Below are 27,717 nucleotides of genomic sequence, written 5' to 3' on the forward strand. Positions count from 1 at the left end.
ACTCCCCCGTTTCCCCAGGCACGCCTGCGTTTTTACCTGACACGCCTACGTTTTTTAGCACACTCCCGGAAAACGGTCAGTTACCTCCCAGTAACGCTCCATTCCTGTCAATCACTCACCGATCAACAGAGCGACGGAGTCGCTCGCCCTTGTGTAAAACTGCATAGTTTTTTGTGAAAGTACGTCGCGCGTGCGCACTGCGGCCTGTACGCATGCGCAGAAATGCCGATTTTTAGCCTGATCGCTGCGCTGCGAACAATGGCAGCTAGCGATCAACTCGGAATGACCACCAATATTGGGCAACCTGGTACAAAGTGTAGCAGCAATATACCTAGCAAGAACACTCGGTGAAGTGTGCCTATGATAGCACAGACCGGGAGTTCAAGAGATATAACTATATGGTGACTATAAATCACAAGTAAAAACACACTGCAAGTATATCTTGTGATACAATCCTATATTAAACAGAAAAAAACCTGATACACTTGGCCCCCTCAGGTATAGCAATCAGTGGCGGAACTAGCAAGCAGTGGGCCCAGGTGCGACAAAATGCTTTGCCCCCCCCCCCCCCCCCCCATCCCATCCAAGTCCACCCCCTCACCCCTTGAGAGGATCTGGTGAGGGGGACCTGCTCAGGGCCAGAGAAATGGATACCTAACAACAGTGCCGTAACTAGACATTTTAGCACTGTGTGCAAGAAATGGCATCGGAGCACCACCCTTGCATGCAAAACAGGGGCAGTGCGCGCCGTAGGCGCGCGCAAAAATACATAGTGGCGTGGCTTCGGGGGGAAGGGGTGTGGCCACAAAATAATACCAATTCCTAAAACGGTGCACAGTAGTCTCCATTCTTCAAATTACGCCGCACAGTAGCACCACTACACCAGGTAGAGACCCTTTTACACCTTACAGCGAACAGATTCCTCTTTTTACACATTACGGCAGACAGCGTCCCCTTTTTACACATTACGGCAGACAGCGTCCCCCTTTTTATACATTACGGCAGACAGCGTCCCCTTTTTACACATAACAGCAGACAGCGTGCCCTTGTTACACATAGCGGCAGACAGCGTGCACTTTTTACACATTACGGCAGACAGCGTACACTTTTTACACATAACGGCAGACAGCGTGCCCTTGTTAAACATAGCGGCAGACAGCGTACACTTTTTACACATAACGGCAGACAGCGTCCCCCTTTTTACACATTACGGCAGACAGCGTCCCCTTTTTACACATTACGGCAGACAGCGTACACTTTTTACACATAACGGCAGACAACGTACACTTTTTACACATAGCGGCAGACAGCGTGCCCTTGTTACACATTACGGCAGGCAGATTCCCCCTTTTTACACATAGCGGCAGGCAGATTCCCCAGTTTTACACATTGCGGCAGGCAGATTCCCCATTTTTACACATTGCGGCAGGCAGTCCCCCCTTTTTACACATTGCGGCAGGCAGTCCCCCATTTTTACACATAGCGGCAGGCAGTCCACCCTTTTTACACATTGCGGTAGGCAGTCCCAACAAATAAAGAAAGAAAGAGACAGAAAGAAATAAAGAAAGAAAGAGACAGAAAGAAAGAAATAAAGAGAAAGAAAGAAAGTAGAATCATACTTACTTACCCTCTCCGCTGGCTCAGGCTCCTCGTGCAGCTTGACGATTCCCGGGCAGTAGACGAGGTGGAGGAGGGAGCCGCAGCAGCGCTGTGTTATTGGTGGAGGCGCTGCTGCTGCTGCCCCTCTGCTTCACTATAGGCTGTTCTCGGAAGACAGCCTATAGTGAAGCAGAGGGGCAGCAGCAGCAGCGCCTCCACCAGTAACAAAGCGCTGCTGCGGCTCCCTCCTTCACCTCCATCCTCCTCCTTCCCCCATCCGTGCCGCTGCTCCTCTCCTCTGTGGGCGGCTGTGCGCTGCGGGCAGCGGTTGCCCGCATCGCACAGCGGCATGTAATGAGTCAGTTTGACTCATTACATGCTTGGGCCCCTGGACAGAGGCGGGCCCCAGTGCAACGCACTGCTTGCCCTGCCGGTAGTTCCGCCTCTGATAGCAATATAGGAATAGCCCACTGAGTGAAATACCCTGCAATAAGGCAACCACGCAGCAGCTACATGCACACACACAGATATAGGTGGTCATTCCGAGTTGTTCGCTCGTTGCCATTTTTCGCAACGGAGCGATTAGGTGGAAAATGCGCATGCGCATGGTACGCATCGCGCATGCGTTCACTAATTTAACACAAAACTTTGTAGATTTACACAAGCTCAAACAAAAATTTTTCATCGCTCGAGTGATCGTAGTGTGATTGACAGGAAGTGGGTGTTTCTGGGCGGAAACTGTCCGTTTTCAGGGAGTGTGCTAAAAAACACAGGCGTGCCTGGAAAAAACGCAAGAGTGTCTGGAGAACGGGGGAGTGGCTGGCCGAATGCAGGGCGTGTTTGTGACGTCAAACCAGGAACTAAACGGACTGAGGTGATCGCAATCTAGGAGTAGGTCTAGAGTTACTCAGAAACTGCAAGGAATTATTTAGTAGCAGTTTTGCTAATCTTTCGTTCGCTATTCTGCTAAGCTAAGATACACTCCCAGAGGGCGGCGGCCTAGCGTTTGCTAGCGAGTGAACAACTCGGAATGACCCCCATAGTCACAAGCGTACCATACAGAAATTATGCACCATAAAAGTGCACTGGACTAGCAATACAAAGTAATACTCAGTATGGCTATATGTGTTAACAATAGCTACAACAAAGCACAGTAAACACTGGATGTATATCACAGGGTGTTTGTACCACACAACCCTGACAGTATGCACTCTTTCTTAACTAACACTGTCCCAGTGACAGGTAGAATACTTAAGTGTCCTGTATGAATCACAGCACTGGCAATCAGGCGGTTCTACAGAGGAGGATTTGCCCCAGCAGTCCTAGAAACAGCTCAGCTCAATCTGTGATGGCCGCTGGTCAGGAGTAAAGGAGAGATATGCAGCTCCAGGGCGGGAACATTTGCAGAAATGGCGCCCTGGGGCCGGGGGGAGGGGCCTCAGGTCCGACCTGCTCCCCCTGCTGGCATCCCCACCGGGCGCTGCGGGCAGTGAAAAGCGGGGTTTATACAATAAATAAAAACAGACCTGTGCCCCTTAATTGTCCCTGGTGGCTAGTGGAGCGGCTGCCCAGTAATCAGTGTCAACGCCAGCGCGCGCGTGGCCCGCCTCCTACGGCCATGCTGGATTGCGGTAAAGTGCGGGCACAGAAGCCCCTTACCTCCCCCGTACCTGCGGCCCCACGATCCGGGAGGATGGCAGCGTGTGTGTGACTGACGTTTAGAAGGAACCGGAGCCTCCGCTGCAGTGACCCGGCAACCAGGGCGCGGGAGTATACAGCGCCGCTGGGGGTGACGAAGCTGCAGGCAGAAAAGTCTGAGGCTTTGCCTGCTGCAGCCCTTGAAGTCTTCAGAAGAATCTTCATTCTTTTCTTTAAAAAAAAAGCTATCAATAGACTGCCTGAGACAGCCCTCCTGTTAAGTGCCTGCTTACTGCATGGCACCAACTTACAAACTGAGCTCCTGTGCATGGAGGCAGGGTTATAGAGGAGGCGGTGCTGTGCATCTTTGGAACAGTCAAAAGCTTTGAGCCTGTTGTTGCCTCGGATCAAGATCCTACTCTACACCCCAATGTTAATCCTTGTGGAGCCCAGTGTACCCCGCTTCAGAAACTTTTTTTTTTGTTTAATATTGTTTCAAAGGTATATTTACAAATATTTAAATATATGCACATCTAAATAATGCATCTCCTAGTGAAAAACTGGGGGATGCAGTGGAGCGGTGCAGTCGCATGTGATATGACCATACCAGTTAAGTGGTTAAAAAAGAAAAAAAGAAAACCAACATTTTAAAAAAATTATTAAAAAAAACAAAAACAAAAAACATTGGTGCAAACATCGCGACTTCCGTTTCCAGGCATCAAGTCTCCTCAGCAGCCCCTGGAGCCCCTCAGAAAGGTGAACGGCTGCTTTTTGTTCACATTTCCACAGCGGCTGCTAATGTCTGCAGCCACTGGGTGGGGGATGCCGCCGGGCTGACCGATCAGCAATGATCGGCATCACGGCAGGCACTGTGGGGGATGGAACCTGGAAGTTTGGACCTGAGGCCGTGTGTCTCCTGTGCACCCCAATCGCAACTTCATCTCTGTGTGCACACTCTCTGAACACACACGCAATGTGTCTTAGATGTAATTGCAGAAAAAAATTGCTCCAACATTGCAGCTGCATCCGATTTAGAATCAGTCGGATAGCCGCTACAATGCATTCACGCTGTCCCTGGACTTTCATAGAGGCTGGAGATGGTGAAGAAGTTCCACTACTATGTAGACTTTAAACTAGAGATGAGCGGGTTCGGTTTCTTTGAATCCGAACCCGCACGAACTTCACTTTTTTTTTCACGGGTCCGAGCGACTCGGATCTTCCCGCCTTGCTCGGTTAACCCGAGCGCGCCCGAACGTCATCATGACGCTGTCGGATTCTCGCGAGACTCGGATTCTATATAAGGAGCCGCGCGTCGCCGCCATTTTCACACGTGCATTGAGATTGATAGGGAGAGGACGTGGCTGGCGTCCTCTCCATTAGAATAGATTAGAAGAGAGAGAGAGAGAGATTGTGCAGACAGAGTTTACCACAGTGACCAGTGCAGTTGTTGTTAAGTTAACTTTTATTTAATATATCCGTTCTCTGCTATATCCGTTCTCTGCCTGAAAAAAACGATACACAGCAGTCACACAGTGTGACTCAGTCTGTGTGCACTCAGCTCAGCCCAGTGTGCTGCACATCAATGTATAAAAGCTTATAATAATTGTGGGGGAGACTGGGGAGCACTGCAGGTTGTTATAGCAGGAGCCAGGAGTACATAATATTATATTAATTTAAAATTAAACAGTGCACACTTTTGCTGCAGGAGTGCCACTGCCAGTGTGACTAGTGGTGACCAGTGCCTGACCACCAGTATAGTAGTATATTGTTGTATACTATCTCTTTATCAACCAGTCTATATTAGCAGCAGACACAGTACAGTGCGGTAGTTCACGGCTGTGGCTACCTCTGTGTCGGCAGTCGGCACTCGGCAGGCAGTCCGTCCATCCATAATTGTATAATTATATACCACCTAACCGTGGTATTTTTTTTTCTTTCTTTATACCGTCGTCAGAGTCATACTAGTTGTTACGAGTATACTACTATCTCTTTATCAACCAGTGTACAGTGCGGTAGTTCACGGCTGTGGCTACCTCTGTGTCGGCAGTCGGCAGGCAGTCCGTCCATCCATAATTGTATTATAATATATACCACCTAACCGTGGTTTTTTTTTCATTCTTTATACCGTCATAGTGTCATACTAGTTGTTACGAGTATACTACTATCTCTTTATCAACCAGTGTACAGTGCGGTAGTTCACGGCTGTGGCTACCTCTGTGTCGGCAGTCGGCAGGCAGTCCGTCCATCCATAATTGTATTATAATATATACCACCTAACCGTGGTTTTTTTTTCATTCTTTATACCGTCATAGTCAGTCATACTAGTTGTTACGAGTATACTACTATCTCTTTATCAACCAGTGTACAGTGCGGTAGTTCACGGCTGTGGCTACCTCTGTGTCGGCACTCGGCAGGCAGTCCGTCCATCCATAATTGTATTATAATATATACCACCTAACCGTGGTTTTTTTTTCATTCTTTATACCGTCATAGTCAGTCATACTAGTTGTTACGAGTATACTACTATCTCTTTATCAACCAGTGTACAGTGCGGTAGTTCACGGCTGTGGCTACCTCTGTGTCGGAACTCGGCAGGCAGTCCGTCCATCCATAATTGTATTACAATATATACCACCTAACCGTGGTTTTTTTTTCATTCTTTATACCGTCATAGTCAGTCATACTAGTTGTTACGAGTATACTACTATCTCTTTATCAACCAGTGTACAGTGCGGTAGTTCACGGCTGTGGCTACCTCTGTGTCGGCACTCGGCAGGCAGTCCGTCCATCCATAATTGTATTACAATATATACCACCTAACCGTGGTTTTTTTATACCACCTAACCGTGGCAGTCCGTCCATAATTGTATACTAGTATCCAATCCATCCATCTCCATTGTTTACCTGAGGTGCCTTTTAGTTCTGCCTATAAAATATGGAGAACAAAAAAGTTGAGGTTCCAAAATTAGGGAAAGATCAAGATCCACTTCCACCTCGTGCTGAAGCTGCTGCCACTAGTCATGGCCGAGACGATGAAATGCCAGCAACGTCGTCTGCCAAGGCCGATGCCCAATGTCATAGTACAGAGCATGTCAAATCCAAAACACCAAATATCAGAAAAAAAAGGACTCCAAAACCTAAAATAAAATTGTCGGAGGAGAAGCGTAAACTTGCCAATATGCCATTTACCACACGGAGTGGCAAGGAACGGCTGAGGCCCTGGCCTATGTTCATGGCTAGTGGTTCAGCTTCACATGAGGATGGAAGCACTCAGCCTCTCGCTAGAAAACTGAAAAGACTCAAGCTGGCAAAAGCACCGCAAAGAACTGTGCGTTCTTTGAAATCCCAAATCCACAAGGAGAGTCCAATTGTGTCGGTTGCGATGCCTGACCTTCCCAACACTGGACGTGAAGAGCATGCGCCTTCCACTATTTGCATGCCCCCTGCAAGTGCTGGAAGGAGCACCCGCAGTCCAGTTCCTGATAGTCAGATTGAAGATGTCAGTGTTGAAGTACACCAGGATGAGGAGGATATGGGTGTTGCTGGCGCTGGGGAGGAAATTGACCAGAAGGATTCTGATGGTGAGGTGGTTTGTTTAAGTCAGGCACCCGGGGAGACACCTGTTGTCCGTGGGAGGAATATGGCCGTTGACATGCCAGGTGAAAATACCAAAAAAATCAGCTCTTCGGTGTGGAGGTATTTCACCAGAAATGCGGACAACAGGTGTCAAGCCGTGTGTTCCCTTTGTCAAGCTGTAATAAGTAGGGGTAAGGACGTTAACCACCTCGGAACATCCTCCCTTATACGTCACCTGCAGCGCATTCATAATAAGTCAGTGACAAGTTCAAAAACTTTGGGTGACAGCGGAAGCAGTCCACTGACCAGTAAATCCCTTCCTCTTGTAACCAAGCTCACGCAAACCACCCCACCAACTCCCTCAGTGTCAATTTCCTCCTTCCCCAGGAATGCCAATAGTCCTGCAGGCCATGTCACTGGCAAGTCTGACGAGTCCTCTCCTGCCTGGGATTCCTCCGATGCATCCTTGCGTGTAACGCCTACTGCTGCTGGCGCTGCTGTTGTTGCCGCTGGGAGTCGATGGTCATCCCAGAGGGGAAGTCGTAAGCCCACTTGTACTACTTCCAGTAAGCAATTGACTGTTCAACAGTCCTTTGCGAGGAAGATGAAATATCACAGCAGTCATCCTACTGCAAAGCGGATAACTGAGTCCTTGACAACTATGTTGGTGTTAGACGTGCGTCCGGTATCCGCCGTTAGTTCACAGGGAACTAGACAATTTATTGAGGCAGTGTGCCCCCGTTACCAAATACCATCTAGGTTCCACTTCTCTAGGCAGGCGATACCGAGAATGTACACGGACGTCAGAAAAAGACTCACCAGTGTCCTAAAAAATGCAGTTGTACCCAATGTCCACTTAACCACGGACATGTGGACAAGTGGAGTAGGGCAGGGTCAGGACTATATGACTGTGACAGCCCACTGGGTAGATGTATGGACTCCCGCCGCAAGAACAGCAGCGGCGGCACCAGTAGCAGCATCTCGCAAACGCCAACTCTTTCCTAGGCAGGCTACGCTTTGTATCACCGCTTTCCAGAATACGCACACAGCTGAAAACCTCTTACGGCAACTGAGGAAGATCATCGCGGAATGGCTTACCCCAATTGGACTCTCCTGTGGATTTGTGGCATCGGACAACGCCAGCAATATTGTGTGTGCATTAAATATGGGCAAATTCCAGCACGTCCCATGTTTTGCACATACCTTGAATTTGGTGGTGCAGAATTTTTTAAAAAACGACAGGGGCGTGCAAGAGATGCTGTCGGTGGCCAGAAAAATTGCGGGACACTTTCGGCGTACAGGCACCACGTACAGAAGACTGGAGCACCACCAAAAACTACTGAACCTGCCCTGCCATCATCTGAAGCAAGAAGTGGTAACGAGGTGGAATTCAACCCTCTATATGCTTCAGAGGTTGGAGGAGCAGCAAAAGGCCATTCAAGCCTATACAATTGAGCACGATATAGGAGATGGAATGCACCTGTCTCAAGTGCAGTGGAGAATGATTTCAACGTTGTGCAAGGTTCTGATGCCCTTTGAACTTGCCACACGTGAAGTCAGTTCAGACACTGCCAGCCTGAGTCAGGTCATTCCCCTCATCAGGCTTTTGCAGAAGAAGCTGGAGGCATTGAAGAAGGAGCTAACACGGAGCGATTCCGCTAGGCATGTGGGACTTGTGGATGCAGCCCTTAATTCGCTTAACAAGGATTCACGGGTGGTCAATCTGTTGAAATCAGAGCACTACATTTTGGCCACCGTGCTCGATCCTAGATTTAAAGCCTACCTTGGATCTCTCTTTCCGGCAGACACAGGTCTGCTGGGGTTGAAAGACCTGCTGGTGACAAAATTGTCAAGTCAAGCGGAACGCGACCTGTCAACATCTCCTCCTTCACATTCTCCCGCAACTGGGGGTGCGAGGAAAAGGCTCAGAATTCCGAGCCCACCCGCTGGCGGTGATGCAGGGCAGTCTGGAGCGACTGCTGATGCTGACATCTGGTCCGGACTGAAGGACCTGACAACGATTACGGACATGTCGTCTACTGTCACTGCATATGATTCTCTCAACATTGATAGAATGGTGGAGGATTATATGAGTGACCGCATCCAAGTAGGCACGTCACACAGTCCGTACTTATACTGGCAGGAAAAAGAGGCAATTTGGAGGCCCTTGCACAAACTGGCTTTATTCTACCTAAGTTGCCCTCCCACAAGTGTGTACTCCGAAAGAGTGTTTAGTGCCGCCGCTCACCTTGTCAGCAATCGGCGTACGAGGTTACATCCAGAAAATGTGGAGAAGATGATGTTCATTAAAATGAATTATAATCAATTCCTCCGCGGAGACATTGACCAGCAGCAATTGCCTCCACAAAGTACACAGGGAGCTGAGATGGTGGATTCCAGTGGGGACGAATTGATAATCTGTGAGGAGGGGGATGTACACGGTGATATATCGGAGGGTGAAGATGAGGTGGACATCTTGCCTCTGTAGAGCCAGTTTGTGCAAGGAGAGATTAATTGCTTCTTTTTTGGGGGGGGTCCAAACCAACCCGTCATATCAGTCACAGTCGTGTGGCAGACCCAGTCACTGAAATGATGGGTTGGTTAAAGTGTGCATGTCCTGTTTTGTTTATACAACATAAGGGTGGGTGGGAGGGCCCAAGGATAATTCCATCTTGCACCTCTTTTTTCTTTTCTTTTTCTTTGCATCATGTGCTGATTGGGGAGGGTTTTTTGGAAGGGACATCCTGCGTGACACTGCAGTGCCACTCCTAGATGGGCCCGGTGTTTGTGTCGGCCACTAGGGTCGCTAATCTTACTCACACAGCTACCTCATTGCGCCTCTTTTTTTCTTTGCGTCATGTGCTGTTTGGGGAGGGTTTTTTGGAAGGGACATCCTGCGTGACACTGCAGTGCCACTCCTAGATGTGCCCGGTGTTTGTGTCGGCCACTAGGGTCGCTAATCTTACTCACACAGTCAGCTACCTCATTGCGCCTCTTTTTTTCTTTGCGTCATGTGCTGTTTGGGGAGGGTTTTTTGAAAGGGCCATCCTGCGTGACACTGCAGTGCCACTCCTAGATGGGCCCGGTGTTTGTGTCGGCCACTAGGGTCGCTAATCTTACTCACACAGCTACCTCATTGCGCCTCTTTTTTTCTTTGCGTCATGTGCTGTTTGGGGAGGGTTTTTTGGAAGGGACATCCTGCGTGACACTGCAGTGCCACTCCTAGATGGGCCCGGTGTTTGTGTCGGCCACTAGGGTCGCTTATCTTACTCACACAGCGACCTCGGTGCAAATTTTAGGACTAAAAATAATATTGTGAGGTGTGAGGTATTCAGAATAGACTGAAAATGAGTGTAAATTATGGTTTTTGAGGTTAATAATACTTTGGGATCAAAATGACCCCCAAATTCTATGATTTAAGCTGTTTTTTAGTGTTTTTGGAAAAAAACACCCGAATCCAAAACACACCCGAATCCGACAAAAATAATTCGGTGAGGTTTTGCCAAAACGCGTTCGAACCCAAAACACGGCCGCGGAACCGAACACAAAACCAAAACACAAAACCCGAAAAATTTCAGGCGCTCATCTCTACTTTAAACCAAATATAAACAGACCAGTAAACCTACATTCTGGTAGTGCAGATTGTACCGATTCTCAATAAATTCCTTCTTAAAAATGATTGGTGTCTTAAAGTATTGTGACAAGAGTTACTGTCTTGAGACAAAAGAGGGGCATCTGAGGATGGTTGGCACAGAGAGAACTCTGACCCATCCACTGAATATAGGTAAAACAGTGGTGTGCTTGAATTTAATGCTTATTGCACCCCATATGATCCACCCACTTGTACATGGTTTGCAGTACAGAATGCGGAATACATATCAATACTGGGTATTTTAGAGAATTTCAAATTGTGCCCCTCTATCTGAAATGATCTCCTCAGGGCAACCATGCATTAAGAACAGAACGGAGAAGTGAGACTAGTTCTGGCATATTTAAAGTAACGGATCCATTCATTTTTAGGGGCCTAATATTCAGCAACCTCGGAAAACTGAAAATTTTCTGTGTTTGCCTGCAGGAACCAATTCCATCTTCAGATGGTATTGGTTCCTGGATCCCTGCACCTTGCTTCTTGGGAAGGAGATCCACATGGTCTCGGCTCAGTCGGGTGTAGTGACTGACCATGATGCAGGTTAGACAGGGATACCTGCATCCACAGCTCGTCTATGATGGTCAGATGGTCATCAAAGGCAGAATCAAAAGTCTGACAGGTTGCTCATGGTCTTTGACACAAATATCTTAATCAGATGATCTTGATACTGTACAGTAGGTGAAGTGTGAATGTGACAGACTGACACAGGGCAGTAACCTGTGTGCATGTTGGAGATTTGTCACTTTACCAAACCTCAGTCTTATTACAAAAAAATAAAACGTGTAGAGGTCATATTTGCTGACTCTCTGGTTGCCCCCTCTGGGCGGCATATTGGGGTGTGGGGTGCAGCATAGATGGACGGTGTGAGGTGTGATGACGCGACTACAGCATCATGGCCCTGCTCCTGCAGGACAGTGTCGAGACTACATGTGGTGAATCATGTAAACTACTGCCTGGACCAGCCACTACACTCAGAGAAGTGGGCGGCACTCGGGAACATGAGCAGCAGCTTCAGCCCGGGAGACTTGAATACTATTCTGGGTGGCCAGGAGCAGCACCGATATTCAGGTCGTAGGCATATAAAAGCAAACAATGACAAATTGGGGTGTGATTTGAGACAGACTGATATAAAGACCCAGTTAACTAGAACAGTGCAGCCGAGGCGACTCAGCTGCACTGAGCATCTTTCTCACTCAAAATATGCGCCTTATTTGTACAGATAAATCTTGAAGTGACAAAACTACTTTGCTGGATTACACTGATCAATGTGATGTGCGACCAGTGACGGTTCTAGCCCTTGTGGCACCCCGGGTGAAAATAGGGGCGTGGCTTCATAAAGGGTCGTGGTCAGTTATGCCCCCTGTAGAGTTGTGCCCCCGTTTGTGCCCCCGTAGAGTTTTGCCGCTTCCCCCCCAAAAAAATGAATACTCACCGTCCCCACTCCTGATTCCCGACCACTGATGCCATCCGTCTCCGGCCGCCGCTCCTCTGATCTATGGGAGAGACGTCATGACGTCTCTCCCATAGCACCTCATAGACACTAGATATCAATCATGACCCCTAGAGTCTATCTGCCGCTCCCACAATGCCGTGCAGTGCGCAATGACTTCATCGCGCACCGCATCTCCCGAGGACCAGATCTTGCTACGGCGGCAGTGCCCTCCAGAAGGCGGCGCCCCAGGCAAAAATCCTGCGTGCCCGTAGCAAGATCCGCTACTGTGTGCGACATCTGTATATTTGTGTGCCTGCATCTGCATACAGATTGCTATGGCCACTCCTTTTTCTCATGCCAAGTTCTGTTGTGCTTCATCTGCGACTGTACGTGTCTCTAACACACTGTGAGTGATGCTTTGCTGCGTCTGCAATGCGAATAAGAAGAATAATTGAAAGAAAACACTTCTCGGAGAGGCCCAGTCACACTAGGTGTCTTGTTCTGGATTACATATGCCTTACTGGCATACACCTTACTGGCAGACGGGATGCCGGCTGTAAATATTCCAACAGCTGCATCCAGAATACCGACTGCGGGGCGAGAGCTAAGAGTCCCCTTGCGCCCGTTAATGTGCTTGCCATGATGCGGGCTCGCTACACTCGCCACCGGATCTATTCCCACTCTATGGGTGTTGTGGACCTGTTGTGCCGGGATTCTGGCTGTCGGTATAGGGCAACCCCTTGGCCCTATGGCATAAAGACGCTAGGTGTATCAGGACACATCTGTACAAGAAAACCCAATAGCGCTTGATTTGATAAACAGAACAGCATTGTATGAATGTATATGTATAGGGAAATGACATACTTACTATTTAACGTTTGTGCTTTCAGGGCTCAGTAGAATCTGAAACATACTTTAATGATGAAAACTTGGTCTACACAGTACTGGATATATTTTCGGCTGGAACCGAAACGACATCTGCATCGCTAGGCTGGGCCCTTTTACTGATGGCAAAGTATCCAGAAATTCAAAGTAATTTTATACTGTGTGAGAATTATGACTGGGAGAGTTAAGAGGTTAATTGTTGACACATTCCATATTGACTAATGATTGCGCTGTTTGACACTTTGCGCATTTACAATACAATCGGAATGGAAAATCAGGTCAGCAGATCACTTCATTAGCTGACCTTGAAGTAAAAGGTGAAACTGCATTCCAACCCATTTATTCAGTACATTACCTGAATGACTGGATCTGTGCAGTCACTAGAATGGATGGACCAAAGACTTTAATAATAATAATAATAATAATAATTTTATTTATATAGCGCTCTTTCTCCAACAGGACTCAAGGCACTTTACAGATATCAAAAACAATGCACATGATACAGAGGATTTGAGTAATACAGCAATAGATAAGCCACACAGACATAAAAGAAAACCTTAAGCACACAGAAAGCATAATGCAGGATTGGTGTAGGCATTTTGGGTAATAACTTCCAAGGGTTGTGTATTCCATCCTCACAAGGTACCAAGTGTGGCAGCCATCTTGGGCGCTCAGCGTAGGATTACCCAGGGTGGAATAGTCCACCCCTAGAAGAGATGACACAAAATGAGGGTGATTTCAGAATCCTACAGTTCAGAGTAGGGTTCCATCAAAACCATCAGGCCTATGTATTTTTCATCCCAACCACAAGTGTACCATATGGGGCAGCCATGTTGGGCGCACTTTGAAGGTTACACTGTGGGAGGTGAGCCATACAAGGGCCAAGTTCATATATGGGAAAACTGACACTTATGTAGTAGTATGATGTACCCTGTATGTAGGGCGCAATGGCAGGGTGTGCAATCAATGGAGGCACACATTACAGGAAAAAAACACGGTGGGGTGGAAGAGAGGAAGGAAAAAAAAACAACAACAATAGCAGGTAACTAGTGGCAGAAGTAGAATTGGGATAACATTATTTTGATAAGATCATAGTACGGGTGGGTATGAGAATGTGGGGGGCATACTCAGAAGCAATGGGGATGTCCCTGCTGAGTTTGGTCCTGGTGCTCTGCCCCCACAGTTGCCTATTCATCTTGAGGGTTAGGCCCAGGGCCAGACGATGTTCTCAGCCAGAGAGGTGGTAAACCTGGTCCTGGTGTTCTCATGTTAGAGGTGAGGAGAGGCCACATAAAGATGTGGTTGTGATGCAGTCCTCCTGTTATCTTGTTGGTTTGTTTGCCTTCTGTTTTCCTTCAGTTTCACACAGGTATAACACTGCTATTGATTTTAGCTGCCACTTAATAACTAGCCACTTCATATACTAGCCACTGCAGCGTCCTGTGCTATAATAAATAAATAAGTCTACGAACACATGTCCTTTCTGATTACAACCCCCTCCCCCACACAGCAACCCTCCACCAAAAGGTGTTAATCACAACTAACAAATGTAAGGTCATTAAACCCCAGTCAATCACTATAAGTTTTTTGCAGATTACAGATATTAAACCACTTAGAACAATTTTCTAAACTTTTAACCATACAATGTAATGTGCAATAGTCTGCAGTATTTAGCGAATATAACTTTAGCAAGAAAGTTGCAATAGTCTGCAGTATTTACCGAATATAACTTTAGCAAGAAAGTTGCAATAGTCTGCAGTATTTACCGAATATAACTTTAGCAAGAAAGTTGCAATAGTCTGCAGTATTTACCTGTTGACGAAAAGGAGAGACAGGAGTCAATTTTGAATATCAGTTGAAGATGTAACTAATGACACACAGGTATAACACTGCTATTGATTTTAGCTGCCACTTAATAACTAGCCACTTCATATACTAGCCACTGCAGCGTCCTATAGGACTAGCATCCTGTGCTATAATAACTTTATAGTTATATAATCCCATTCACTCAATCCGTATTTCATTTGTTTATAACTGTGTTATATGGACATTAAAGGGTTTTCCTGTTTTTAACAGGAACACTATTTATAATGTTTAACACTGGTGTGTGCTAACTCTTGCGGAAGAGATGTGCATGACCCCAGTGTGACATGAAATAGGTGTGTGGCGTGTGGCAATGCCGCCTTTTCATGTGCATGCTGAAAGCTTGCACACAAGGACCCAACCATCATATCCCAAATATTGTTCTTTTAGTCCCTCCAGTCTTAAGTGACCTAGGTGCCCCAAAGCCTTAATCCAGCACTGTCTACATGGCATGTTGTGGTATAATCGTCATAAATAGAATGCCAAGGCAAAGTTTCCTGGTATCAGGTAACTGTGCAGGGCTCCTAGATAGTGATAACAACATCTGTCTGTAATGGAAGCTTCTGAAGTTAGGAGTACAGTATGTACAGTGCATAGTATGTAACATTCCTGCATCTCACATACTACGTCTTGGAGGTGAACTTTGGGAAGAAAATCCATTTCTTCATCCCTAGACATGTACACCAGTAATGCAGCGGTGAATAAGTACCTAACTTTGGGCGCTGGAGTGTTCAAAATAGAATTTTTATTATACATGAAATAGAAAAAATAACAAATAAAAAGTCCAATGGTGAATCACCAGATAAAACTAAAGACTAAAATCTGAATGAATCCTTCTTAAAATGCCATCATTAGTTCTCCGATTTGTATGTGCATTAAGGTTAAATGCTAGACGTCCGCCAACCACGACAATGAACAAACTGGACTTACCGGAAGTACCTTTTCCGCGCACTTCCGCCAACCAAGAGACACGTGTTTGCCAGCCACGGAAGTGCCGAGCCGTGATTTCCGGAAGTGCTAGTACCACGCACTTCCGGTCTAGGAAGATGTGGCTTGTTTGAAGTGTTTAAAAGGATGCTTAACATTACAACAGTCATTCTTCCTTGATAAAGGACCCAACAGAGGTCCGAAACGTGTTGGTATCTGACTGTCAAAGGACCACCAGTGACTGCCCATTTAGAAGCCTTGGAGCTCAACGGTGTGTATATTCTGGATCACACACTGCTTTTCCACCGGCGGCTCCATCTCCAATAACCGAGTAACATCACTTCTGGTTCTGTCTACAACTGTTTAAACGTAATGCTCACACAATCGGAGCACTAATGATGGCATTTTTAGGAGGATTCATTCAGTTTTTAGTCTTTTGTTTTATCTGGTGATTCACCATTGGACTTTTTATTTTTATCTATTTCATGTACAATAAAAATTCTATTTTAAACACTCCAGCGTCCAAAGTTAGGTACTTATTCGCCGCTGCAATACAATCCCTTGGTCTCGTGGGGGACCTAGTACTTAACATAGGCTTCATAGGAGGGTTGCGCATTTGAACCATCCACTTCTCTTTCCATGTACACCAATGCCAAGGCAAAGTTTCCTTGTATCAGGTAACTGGGCGGGGCTCCTAGATAGTGATAACAACATCTGTCTGTAATGGAAGCTTCTGAAGTTAGGAGTACAGTATGTACAGTGCATAGTATGTAACATTCCTGCATCTCACATACTACGTCTTGGACGTGAACTTGAGGAAGAAAATCCATTTCTTCATCCCTAGACATGTACACCAGTAAGACTGACGTCACGTATGTACTTGAGATGTCACTGAAAACTTGCAGAGGAACTCTATGACGTCTATGACAGGATGATAAAACATTTGAAACAAGGGTGGGTTCCTGATTGGATCAGCTCCTTCCACAGAACGCATATAATATAGCTGTCAATAGATATTACTCTATGACGAAAAACTTGCTAGAGGATCCGAAAGTTGCCTATATGATATATTCTCATCACTTTGTTCCTAAGTATACAGTCCAGAGTTTCATACAAGTCTGCGTAGTGGACAGATCTCTTTTAGCAACTGCGCTTGCATTTTCTCTAACGTCCTAGTGGATGCTGGGGACTCCGTAAGGACCATGGGGAATAGCGGCTCCGCAGGAGACTGGGCACAGCTAAGAAAGAATTAGGACTACCTGGTGTGCACTGGCTCCTCCCACTATGACCCTCCTCCAGACTTCAGTTAGAATCCTTTGCCCGGCTGAGCTGGATGCACACTAGGGGCTCTCCTGAGCTCCTAGAAAGAAAGTATATGTTAGGTTTTTTATTTTACAGTGAGATCTGCTGGCAACAGACTCACTGCAGCGAGGGACTAAGGGGAGAAGAAGCGAACCTACCTAACTGGTGGTAGCTTGGGCTTCTTAGGCTACTGGACACCATTAGCTCCAGAGGGATCGACCGCATGGAACCGGCCATTGGTGTTCGGTCCCGGAGCCACGCCGCCGGCCCCCTTACAGAGCCAGAAGCAAGAAGAAATCCGGAAAATCGGCGGCAGAAGACATCAGTCTTCACCAAGGTAGCGCACAGCACTGCAGCTGTGCGCCATTGCTCCTCATACACACTTCACACTCCGGTCACTGAGGGTGCAGGGCGCTGGGGGGGGGGGGGGGCGCCCTGAGAAGCAATAAATACACCTTGGCTGGCAAATATATCACAATATATAGCCCCAGAGGCTATATATGTGATAAATACCCCTGCCAGAATCCATAAAAAAGCGGGAGAAAAGTCAGCTGAAAAAGGGGCGGAGCTATCTCCCTCAGCACACTGGCGCCATTTCTCCCTCACAGCTCCGCTGGAAGGAAGCTCCCTGGCTCTCCCCTGCAGTCTACACTACAGAAAAGGGTAAAAAAGAGAGGGGGGGGCACTAAATTTAGGCCCAAAATACATATATAGCAGCTATAAGGGGGATATAATTTAGTTAATCCCTGTATTATATAGCGCTCTGGTGTGTGCTGGCATACTCTCTCTCTGTCTCCCCAAAGGGCTTTGTGGGGTCCTGTCTTCTGTCAGAGCATTCCCTGTGTGTGCGGTGTGTCGACATGTTTGATGAGGAGACTTATGTGGAGGAGGAGCAGGTGCCTATAAATGTGTTGTCACCCCCTGCGGGGCAGACACCGGAGTGGATGGACTTGTGGAAGGAATTACGCGAAAGTGTCGACTCCTTACATAAAAAATTTGACGACATGCCAAATGTGGGGCAGCCGGCTTCTCAGCCCGTGCCTACCCAGACATCTCAAAAGTCATCAGGGGCTCTAAAACGCCCGCTACCTCAGGTGGCAGACACAGATGTCGACACGGATACTGATACCAGTGTCGACGACGAAGAGACTAATGTAATGTCCAATAGGGCCACTCGTTATATGATTGAGGCAATGAAAAATGTTTTACACATTTCTGAAGTGACCCCAGGTACCACAAAAAAGGGTATTATGTTTGGGGAGAAAAAACTACCAGTAGTTTTTCCCCCTTCTGAAGAATTGAATGACGTGTGTGAACTAGCGTGGGCTTCCCCTGATAAAAAATTTGTAATTTCAAAAAAATTACTAATGGCGTACCCTTTCCCGCCAGAGGATAGGTCACGTTGGGAAACACCCCCTAAGGTGGATAAAGCACTTACCAAAAAAGGTGGCACTGCCGTCCCAAGATAAGGCCGCCCTAAAGGAACCTGCTGACAGAAAGCAGGAGGCTCTCCAAAAAGCTATATATACACACACTGGTATTATACTGAGACCAGCTATTGCCTCAGCATGGATGTGCAGTGCGGCAGCTGCATGGTCAGACTCGCTGTCAGAGAACATTGACACCCTAGACAGGGACACTATATTGCTAAACGTAGAGCATATTAAAGACGCTGTCTTTTACATAAGAGATGCACAGAGGGATATTTGCCGGCTGGCATCAAAAATAAGTGCACTGTCCATTTGTGCCAGGAGAGGGTTATGGACCTGGCAGTGGACAGGGGATGCAGATTCCAAAAGGCACATGGAAGTTTTTCCTTATAAGGGTGAGGAGTTGTTCGGGGATGGTCTTTCAGACCTAGTGTCCACAGCAACAGCTGGGAAGTCAGCTTTTTTGCCACACGTCCCCTCACAACCAAAGAGAGCGCCGTATTATCAGGTGCAGTCCTTTCGCCCCCAAAAGAACAGACGGGGTAGAGGCGCGTCCTTTCTGTCCAGAGGCAGAGGTAGGGGAAAAAAGCTGCAGCATACAGCCACTTCCCAGGAACAAAAGTCCTCCCCCGCTTCTTCTGCTAAGTCCGCCGCATGACGCTGGGGCTCAGCAGGCGGAGCCAGGTACGGTGGGGGGCCGTCTCAAAAACTTCAGCAATCAGTGGGCTCACTCACAGGTAGATCCCTGGATCCTTCAAGTGGTATCTCAGGGGTACAGGCTGGAATTCGAGACATCCCCCCCCCCCCCCGCCGTTTCCTCAAATCTGCCTTACCAACGACTCCTTCAGAAAGGGAGGCTGTGTTAGAGGCAATTCACAAGCTGTATTCTCAGCAGGTGATAGTCAAAGTGTCCCTATTTCAACAAGGACGGGGTTACTATTCCACAATGTTTGTGGTACTGAAACCGGACGGTTCGGTGAGACCCATTTTAAATTTGAAATCCTTGAACACATATTTAAGAAAATTCAAGTTCAAGATGGAATCGCTCAGGGCGGTTATGGCAAGCCTGGAAGAGGGAGATTACATGGTATCTCTGGACATCAAGGATGCTTACCTGCATGTCCCCATTTACCATCCTCACCAGGAGTACCTCAGATTTGTGGTACAGGATTGTCATTACCAATTCCAGACGTTGCCGTTCGGCCTGTCCATGGCACCGAGGGTATTTACCAAGGTAATGGCCGAAATGATGATACTCCTTCGGAAAAAGGGAGTTTTAATTGTCCCATACTTGGACGATCTCCTGATAAGGGCAAGGTCCAGAGAGCAGTTGTTGGTCGGCGTAGCATTATCTCAGGAGATGCTACACCAGCACGGTTGGATTCTAAATATTCCAAAGTCTCAGCTGGTTCCGGCGACACGTATACTGTTCCTAGGGATGATTCTGGACACGGTCCAGAAAAAAGTGTTTCTCCCAGAGGAGAAAGCCGAGGAGCTGTCGTCTCTAGTGAGAGGCCTCCTAAAACCAAAACAGGTGTCGGTGCATCATTGCACGCGAGTCCTGGGAAAGATGGTAGCTTCCTACGAAGCGATTCCATTCGGCAGGTTCCATGCCAGAACTTTTCAGTGGGACCTGTTGGACCAATGGTCTGGATCGCATCTTCAAATGCATCGGTTGATAACCCTGTCTCCAAAGACCAGGGTGTCTCTGCTGTGGTGGCTGCAGAGTGCTCACCTCAGAGAGGGCCGCAGATTCGGCATACAGGACTGGGTCCTGGTGACCACGGATGCCAGCCTTCGGGGCTGGGGAGCAGTCACTCGGGGAAGAAACTTCCAAGGACTTTGGTCGAGTCAGGAGACTTCCCTACACATAAATGTTCTGGAACTGAGGGCCATTTACAATGCCCTAAGTCAAGCAAAGCCCCTGCTTCAAAACCAGCCGGTTCTGATCCAGTCAGACAACATCACGGCTGTCGCCCATGTAAATCGACAGGGCGGCACAAGAAGCAGGACGGCGATGGCAGAAGCCACAAGGATTCTCAGATGGGCGGAAAATCACGTGTTAGCACTGTCAGCAGTGTTCATTCCGGGAGTGGACAACTGGGAAGCAGACTTCCTCAGCAGGCACGACCTCCACCCGGGAGAGTGGGGACTTCATCCAGAAGTCTTCCAACTGATTGTAAACTGTTGGGAAAGGCCACAGGTGGACATGATGGCATCCCGCTTAAACAAAAAGCTGGAAAAATATTGCGCCAGGTCAAGAGACCCCCAGGCGATAGCTGTGGACGCTCAAGTGACACCGTGGGTGTACCGGTCGGTTTATGTGTTCCCTCCTCTTCCTCTCATACCCAAGGTACTGAGGATAATAAGGAGAAGAGGCGTAAGAACTATACTCATTGTTCCGGATTGGCCAAGAAGAGCTTGGTACCCGGAACTTCAAGAAATGATCTCAGAGGACCCATGGCCTCTGCCGCTCAGACAGGACCTGCTGCTGCAGGGGCCCTGTCTGTTCCAAGACTTACCGCGGCTGCATTTGACGGCATGGCGGTTGAACGCCAGATCCTAAAAGAAAAGGGTATTCCGGAGGAAGTCATTCCTACGCTTATAAAAGCTAGAAAAGATGTAACCGTACAACATTATCACCGCATATGGCGAAAATATGTTGCGTGGTGTGAGGCCAGGAAGGCCCCAACGGAGGAATTCCAGCTAGGTCGATTTCTGCACTTCCTACAGTCAGGGGTGACTATGGGCCTAAAATTGGGTTCCATTAAGGTCCAGATTTCGGCTCTGTCGATTTTCTTCCAAAAAGAACTGGCTTCACTGCCTGAAGTTCAGACATTTGTCAAGGGTGTCAAAGTCGGAAAAATATTATGCTACACGTTGCCATATATTCACCTCATGCGCGTGCCTGCTGCACGTGCACATTCTCTCCCGTGCGTGAGGATACTCGCAGCTGCGTGATGGCGCCTCCTCGGCCATGCGCTCGAGCGCGTGGTATGTGCATTTACGGTAGAGTTTGTGTGCGTCTAGCGGGCGACTCAAACGTTAAATAATAAAACCAAATAGTATGTTTTATAGATAATGTTCCCCTTAATAATGACTGTAAGTTTGTTTAATGTAACTGGTCGCTGGACAGAGAAATTCCTTTTTGCATGATATGAAGGGTCAGACAGGGTTTGAGCAGTTGTGTTTGGTACCTAACTAAAGAACATTTTATTAGAAACAATCCGGTGCTGGTTAGGTAAAGATTAATCGCTCCTGCGTATAGTTATGGCTATCAGTAGTTTCTGGACATTTACTATATTTGCGGTTCATTATCCATGCGGCGGGAATCTTCAGATTCCCTCCCACCTGAGCAGTTTGATATAGTCACAGCCCACCTGTTCAAACTAACCTATGACCTTTTGTTATGATGCGAGGAGACATTCCTGTGTCCAATGAACAATGAGATTATAGGTCCCTTTGTAGTATACTGTACTCAGTGTATATAAGGACAGCCAGCCTGGCCAGCCCAGTCTTTCTCTCCACAAACGGTTATCATCTTGACTAACTCGGAGCTGGTACCAGAAGCTGCGCAGCGATCGTTCCCAGTGTGTGTAAGTTATTCTCTGTAGCCAACTTGTTCTCTGTTTGTATTGGCCATACTCTCTCTCTCTCTCTCTGTTATAGTATAGGATTGTGACGCTATTGTATATTTCTGTCTAGATATTCTGTTAGAATGATATGTTAGCTTGTAGTGTATGACTTGTAAACTGTTTCCCCTTTTCGATATAACTAAAAGCTTGTTAGTAAAGGTGTTGGAACCTTAGCAAGGTATCGTGTGTTTATTAAATTGCAGAGGGTAATAGGAGCGTCTCAAACGCTCAAGCAGCTTTAGCATTAACAAGGTTAAGCAGCGTTACATCGCTACAGTATTTCAGTACATGGTTTACAGTATAAGAGTATCCTTTCTGTGTGTTACATTCAAGGTTTACTGATTGTCATCCCGTGAGCGTCTGCGCCGCTCGTGTTCTCCTCGTGGACTCGAGCGTCCGCTACGCTGGTAGCGTAGCATTACGGTAGTCGGCCGCCTATAGCATGCTTGACACCACGCATTAAGCTGTGAGCGAGCGTGTCGCATGTGCGTCTCGATCACGGCCGAGCGTATGCTACGCTAAGTGCGTACCCTTACGGTACCCCACACGCCAATTGCGTACTGAGTCTCTTACCCATTTATAGTGAATGTTATAAGATAAATAGTTAGCTTTATCAATTGGCGGCTCGTCCGTCCTCCACATATCCGCACTAGCGAACACAGACTTTATCTGTCAGCAAGGGCGAGAAGGCAGTATCCCTTCGTATCGGGATACAGTAGTGCTGGCTAGATAAGCGTCTGTTTCGCTACGCTGTAGGAGTGCTGGCGGAATCCGGAACCGGAAGGTAAGAACAGTACGCTATTGTCTTTTAAAACTGTTTATTTCTGTTTTGCGTATGCACACACCTGTATTTCTTTTCATTTGTGTATTTTCACACCTCACTTTCCTGTTTGCCATTTCACAATTGATAACGTGCTGAGAAAGATTTGTTGCTATTGGTAGTTAAAAGTAATATTAATACGTTAAGGAATAATTTGTAAAACACGCACACGGCTTGCCTAAGATACAAGGAAGTTCTGTGTGGTGTTCAGTAAATGATTACAGTTAAAGATCATCTACATTGATATAAACGTGTTAATTGTATTTCTGTGGATATACCTGGCTTGCATACATGTGTCTCTAACAAAGGGCGGGACTAGCGTACGCGACGCAAGGGCCGACGCACGGAGCGTATATTACGCAACGGAGCGTCTGGATACGCCCACATAATACAAATAACACGATAGTATTGTTTTAGTTAGGCGATAAGGAGGCAAACGCGATAATAGCGCAAACCAATCTCAGTGTCAAAAATTTTAAGCTAATAGATCCTTCTCTAGTTGCAACTCCTCGGGATTAGCCTGCGATACTGAATGAAAGGGATTTCTGCGCAGAAACGAAAGTAAAGAGTATATGAGGTGAAAGAGTGTGTATATATATATAAGTTTCTAATTTTTGGGGTTGAACCACAGGAAATCATCGAGTTCTCGTGAGGTACATACGTGTAAGTGACTGCACGGTGGCTTGGGAGGCATCCCTTGTTAAACATTTAAAAAAAGAGCATTAGAGTATAGCAGACCAGGAGGTCTACTGTAGCACAGACCAGGAGGTCCAGACAGACCAGGAGGTCTAGGTACAGCAGACTAAGAAGTCCGCTATAGATAAAGAGTAAAGGAGCACAACACCAGGAAGGGTTGGTGCGGTACCCATATAGGCCATTAAGCTCTGGCTGAAGGAATTCGCAGCCACAATTTTCGATTCCACTGGTCGCTCCGCACATAAGATTAGTTGCTTATGTGCAGAATGATTGTACCGCACGTAATTGTGTGCATTAGTTAGTAACTTGACCCAGTACCATTTGCGTACGCTAGAGGGGTCATAAACGCTATTTGTACATTCTAACGTGATTTGTGTAATTTTTTTATTTTAAGGGAGGTTCGCTGGTCACTTGGGAACTATCCAACAACCAATAGTTACTGGAAAGGGTTAAGTGCTCTTCGGATCACACCCACATGTTCCAGTAAATATAGGTTCAGGTCGCAGGGGCCCTAGGTCGAGTACGCCAGCACTAGGGCAGTGTGTGGGCGTATTGGTCGACGTGGGCGAGTGAGTGGAGGTACTCGGTAAACTTCCGCCGCCGGCCTACCCCGGACATCTTGGTTTTTGTAAGGGTTCGCTGAAGACCCTGATTTGAAGGTCAGAGGTAGTGAAAGCAACACCTGCAAAGATGGGGGCCAGTTGTTCATGTAGGGGGCGATCAACCTCGGTTCGGGTTGACTTAGTAAACCGACCAATCGGGTCGGCAAGGTACGGTTCACACACAGAGGTTTTGTGTGATGAATGGGAAAGAATGACTGTGCATGATGGGGAAAAGTTCCCACGGGTAGGCAGTTTTAGTCCCGAGGTGTTACAAAATCTAAGGAGAAGGATATGTCTCATTAAATCTGCAAAGAGACGGATCAAACATTATGATTATTTACAGTTATGGCAACAGGAAGGTGAAATACAAAGAGGATTGGCTCAAGCGGCTGGATCTAACCCTATCAGAAAACTGATAGCCACCGCGCCACCACCACCATACATAACGGGAGAGAAGGTGGTTACAGAGAATGGCACACTGGTGAATGATAAACAGGCACTTAGTAACTGTATAAATGTTAAGAATAATGTAACCAAGATTGTTGATGCTAATATTAACCCGTGCAAGCTGTACCCTGTTTTAAACTTTCCCCAGGATTGTGACCAAGAGGATGAGCCAACAACAATATCGGCACTCTCTCTAGCAGCCACCATAGCAGAAACAACAGTGGGCACGTCCCAACCAGTAAGAGCAGTATCAAAGGCCCCTAGTGGAGGGACAGGTGAGGTCGTATCAACTGGTAAGTACGGCACCATACACTATGCTGAAACCATTTCACCACATGTTGTAGAATCTACTCAGAATGATGTTATTGAACTTAATCCCGTTAGGGTAATTGCAGTGCCAAATGGGAAAACTGACACTTCAGGAGTCACTCCTCTCAGACACATCGCCATGCACTGCCCCTTTTCCCGAATGGAATTAAGATCAATGGTGTCTGAATTCCCTGATCCTAGGAAAGATCTAGTTGCAAGCCAGGAATACATTAGAGAGCTAGGAAATACTGTGGAGCCCAATAACAAAGACTGGCAGATATTGCTGAGGGCATGTTTACCCTCCAATGTCGACTCAGCGAGATTTATAGCTGACTGTAAATTAGATGAAGAGGTACCCCTTACGGACGTGTACAACCAAGATAATGTAAAGAGAATAAATTTACAGTTAAAAGAGTATTTTCCAGCTGTTGTCAAATGGAACAAAATTTTCTCCATCAAACAAAAAGAGGGAGAAACAGCTGCTGATTATTTTCATCGGGCACTACAGGATATGGCTAAGTATACAGGCATAGTAGACATTAAGACAAATCTGAATCATAGAGAAGTAGCAGTATCTGTGTTAATGGATGGTTTAAAGGAAGTATTGAGGACGAGGGTACAGACCACCCAACCATGTTGGCGAGGTCTGTCGGTGGCTACTTTGAGAGAGGCCGCTATTGATCATGATCGGAATATCACCAGACACAGGGAGTCACAAAGTGATAAGTTAATGGCCGTAAGTATACAGGCCCTGACCACAAGGCCACCTCTGTATAAATCTCCGACCCCTGTGGGTAAGTCAAATGTGGTAACTTGTTATTACTGTCATAAAGAGGGACATTTTGCACGAGACTGTAGATCGAAAAATGCACAAAAGTCATATCAACCCCCTAGACAACGACATGACACACGAAATTGGGATCAAGGACCGCAGAGACGGAGTTATGAGCCACACGCAGGGGAAACAAAAAGGTATCCCCCAAAAAGAGACTGGCAAATCACTGATAGTTCCCATTTACCCCCTTCACAGGTAATAGCTGCCAGCGCAATGCAGGGAGGTCACCACGCACCATAGGGGCGGGGCCACACCTGTAATCTGCAGCCAGTAAAATTAATTGCGAGCCTTGGAAGTGAACCCGAGGTCACAATTGATGTAGCTGGTAAATCTCTAAATTTCCTTGTAGATACGGGGGCGGCCAAGTCAGTGATAAATTCGACCGTGGGCATGAGAACTACTAGTAAAACAATTCCAGCCATGGGAGTAACAGGAGTAGTACAGCACTACCCTTTAAGCAAACCTGCAGAGATTACGATAGGGCCTTTGCATACCAAGCATTCTTTTCTGCTGGCTGCATCGGCTCCGACTAATCTCCTAGGGAGAGATTTACTGTGCAAAATGGGATGCGTCATATACTGTACTCCTGAAGGTGTGTTCTTGGACATACCCGAAAACCACGCTCAGGAAGCGCAGGATATGCTAGATTCCCCAACAAGATTAATGTCACACACTGTTGTTGTAAATAGGTGTCCGTCCAAGGTAGAGGAAATGATTTCCCAGATACCGGAATCACTTTGGACCAAGGATGGACAAGACACTGGATTGATGGCAAACGTAGCCCCAGTAGTTGTGCAAGTAAAAGATGGTAGGATAGCTCCAAAAATCCCACAATACCCTCTGAAGCCAGAGGTGGAGTTAGGAGTTTACCCTGTAATAGAGCGCTTGCTACAACAGGGCATTCTGGTAAGAACGTCCAGCACTGCCAATAGTCCCATCTTCCCTGTTAAAAAGAGTGGGGGGAGGGGTTACAGATTAGTGCAGGATCTAAGAGGGATCAACAAAATAGTTGAGAGTCAATTCCCCGTAGTGCCAAATCCAGCTGTCATCCTTATGCAAATCCCTCCCACTGCCAAATTTTTCACTGTGATTGACCTCTGCTCCACTTTCTTCTCGGTACCTCTGCACCCTGACAGTCAATACTTATTCGCATTCACATACAGAGGAGTTCAGTACACTTGGACTCGATTACCACAAGGTTTCATAGACAGTCCAAGTATTTTCTCACAGGCCCTGCATGATTGTTTACAGTCTTTCCAACCAGAGAGTGGATCAATATTGATACAGTATGTGGATGATTTACTGCTGTGTTCAGATTCACTGGAAGCGTCCCTGAGAGATACGAAACAACTCCTGTTTCATCTTCCAGACACAGGACACAAGATTTCCAAGGACAAGTTACAATTATGCCAGACCCGTGTGAAATATTTGGGACACTGTCTAACACAAGGACGGAGACACCTTACCGCTGATAGAATTCAAGCAATTCGTGACATGACCCTGCCACAAACCCAGCAACAGATAAGAACATTTTTAGGAATGTGTGGGTATTGCCGTAACTGGATCCCAGGTTTTTCCATACTAGCCCTACCTTTGCAGGAGATGGTCTCCTCAAACAAACCTGATCGGATTTCGCACACAGACGAATCTGAGATGACATTTGAGAGACTTAAACAGTGCCTAACGCAGGCACCAGCATTAGGTATGCCTGACTATGGGAAACCCTTTGAGCTGTACGGAACAGAGAGTGCTGGGTGCGCAGCAGGTGTCTTAACCCAGAAGCATGGTGATGCCAGCAGGCCGGTAGCCTACTATAGCGCTCAGCTAGATACGGTAGCGCGATCCCTCCCCACATGCTTGCGAAGCGTTGCAGCAATAGCATTGCTAGTCACAAAGAGCGAAGATGTAGTGCTAGGACACAACCTCACAATTCATACACCACATGCAGTGTCAGCCTTACTGAATTCGGCCCAAACCAGACACGTCTCATCAGCACGGTTTACAAGATGGGAATTGGCATTGATGGCCCCCGTAAACATCACCATAAGGAGATGCAGCGCATTAAATCCTGC

General features: G+C 47.0%; 1 protein-coding gene across 1 annotated transcript in view; it reads left to right on the plus strand.

Annotated features, from left to right (window-relative positions):
- The window catches only part of LOC134945332 (cytochrome P450 2K1-like), a 182,350-nt gene that overhangs the window by 129,841 nt on the left and 24,792 nt on the right, over nt 1–27,717 (plus strand). The window contains exon 6 of the mRNA XM_063934536.1: nt 12,785–12,926. Within this exon, the coding sequence (XP_063790606.1) occupies nt 12,785–12,926 (142 nt within the window). The remainder of the gene's footprint in view (nt 1–12,784; nt 12,927–27,717) is intronic.

Source organism: Pseudophryne corroboree, chromosome 7 (genome assembly GCF_028390025.1).
Source record: "Pseudophryne corroboree isolate aPseCor3 chromosome 7, aPseCor3.hap2, whole genome shotgun sequence".
NCBI lineage: Eukaryota > Metazoa > Chordata > Amphibia > Anura > Myobatrachidae > Pseudophryne > Pseudophryne corroboree.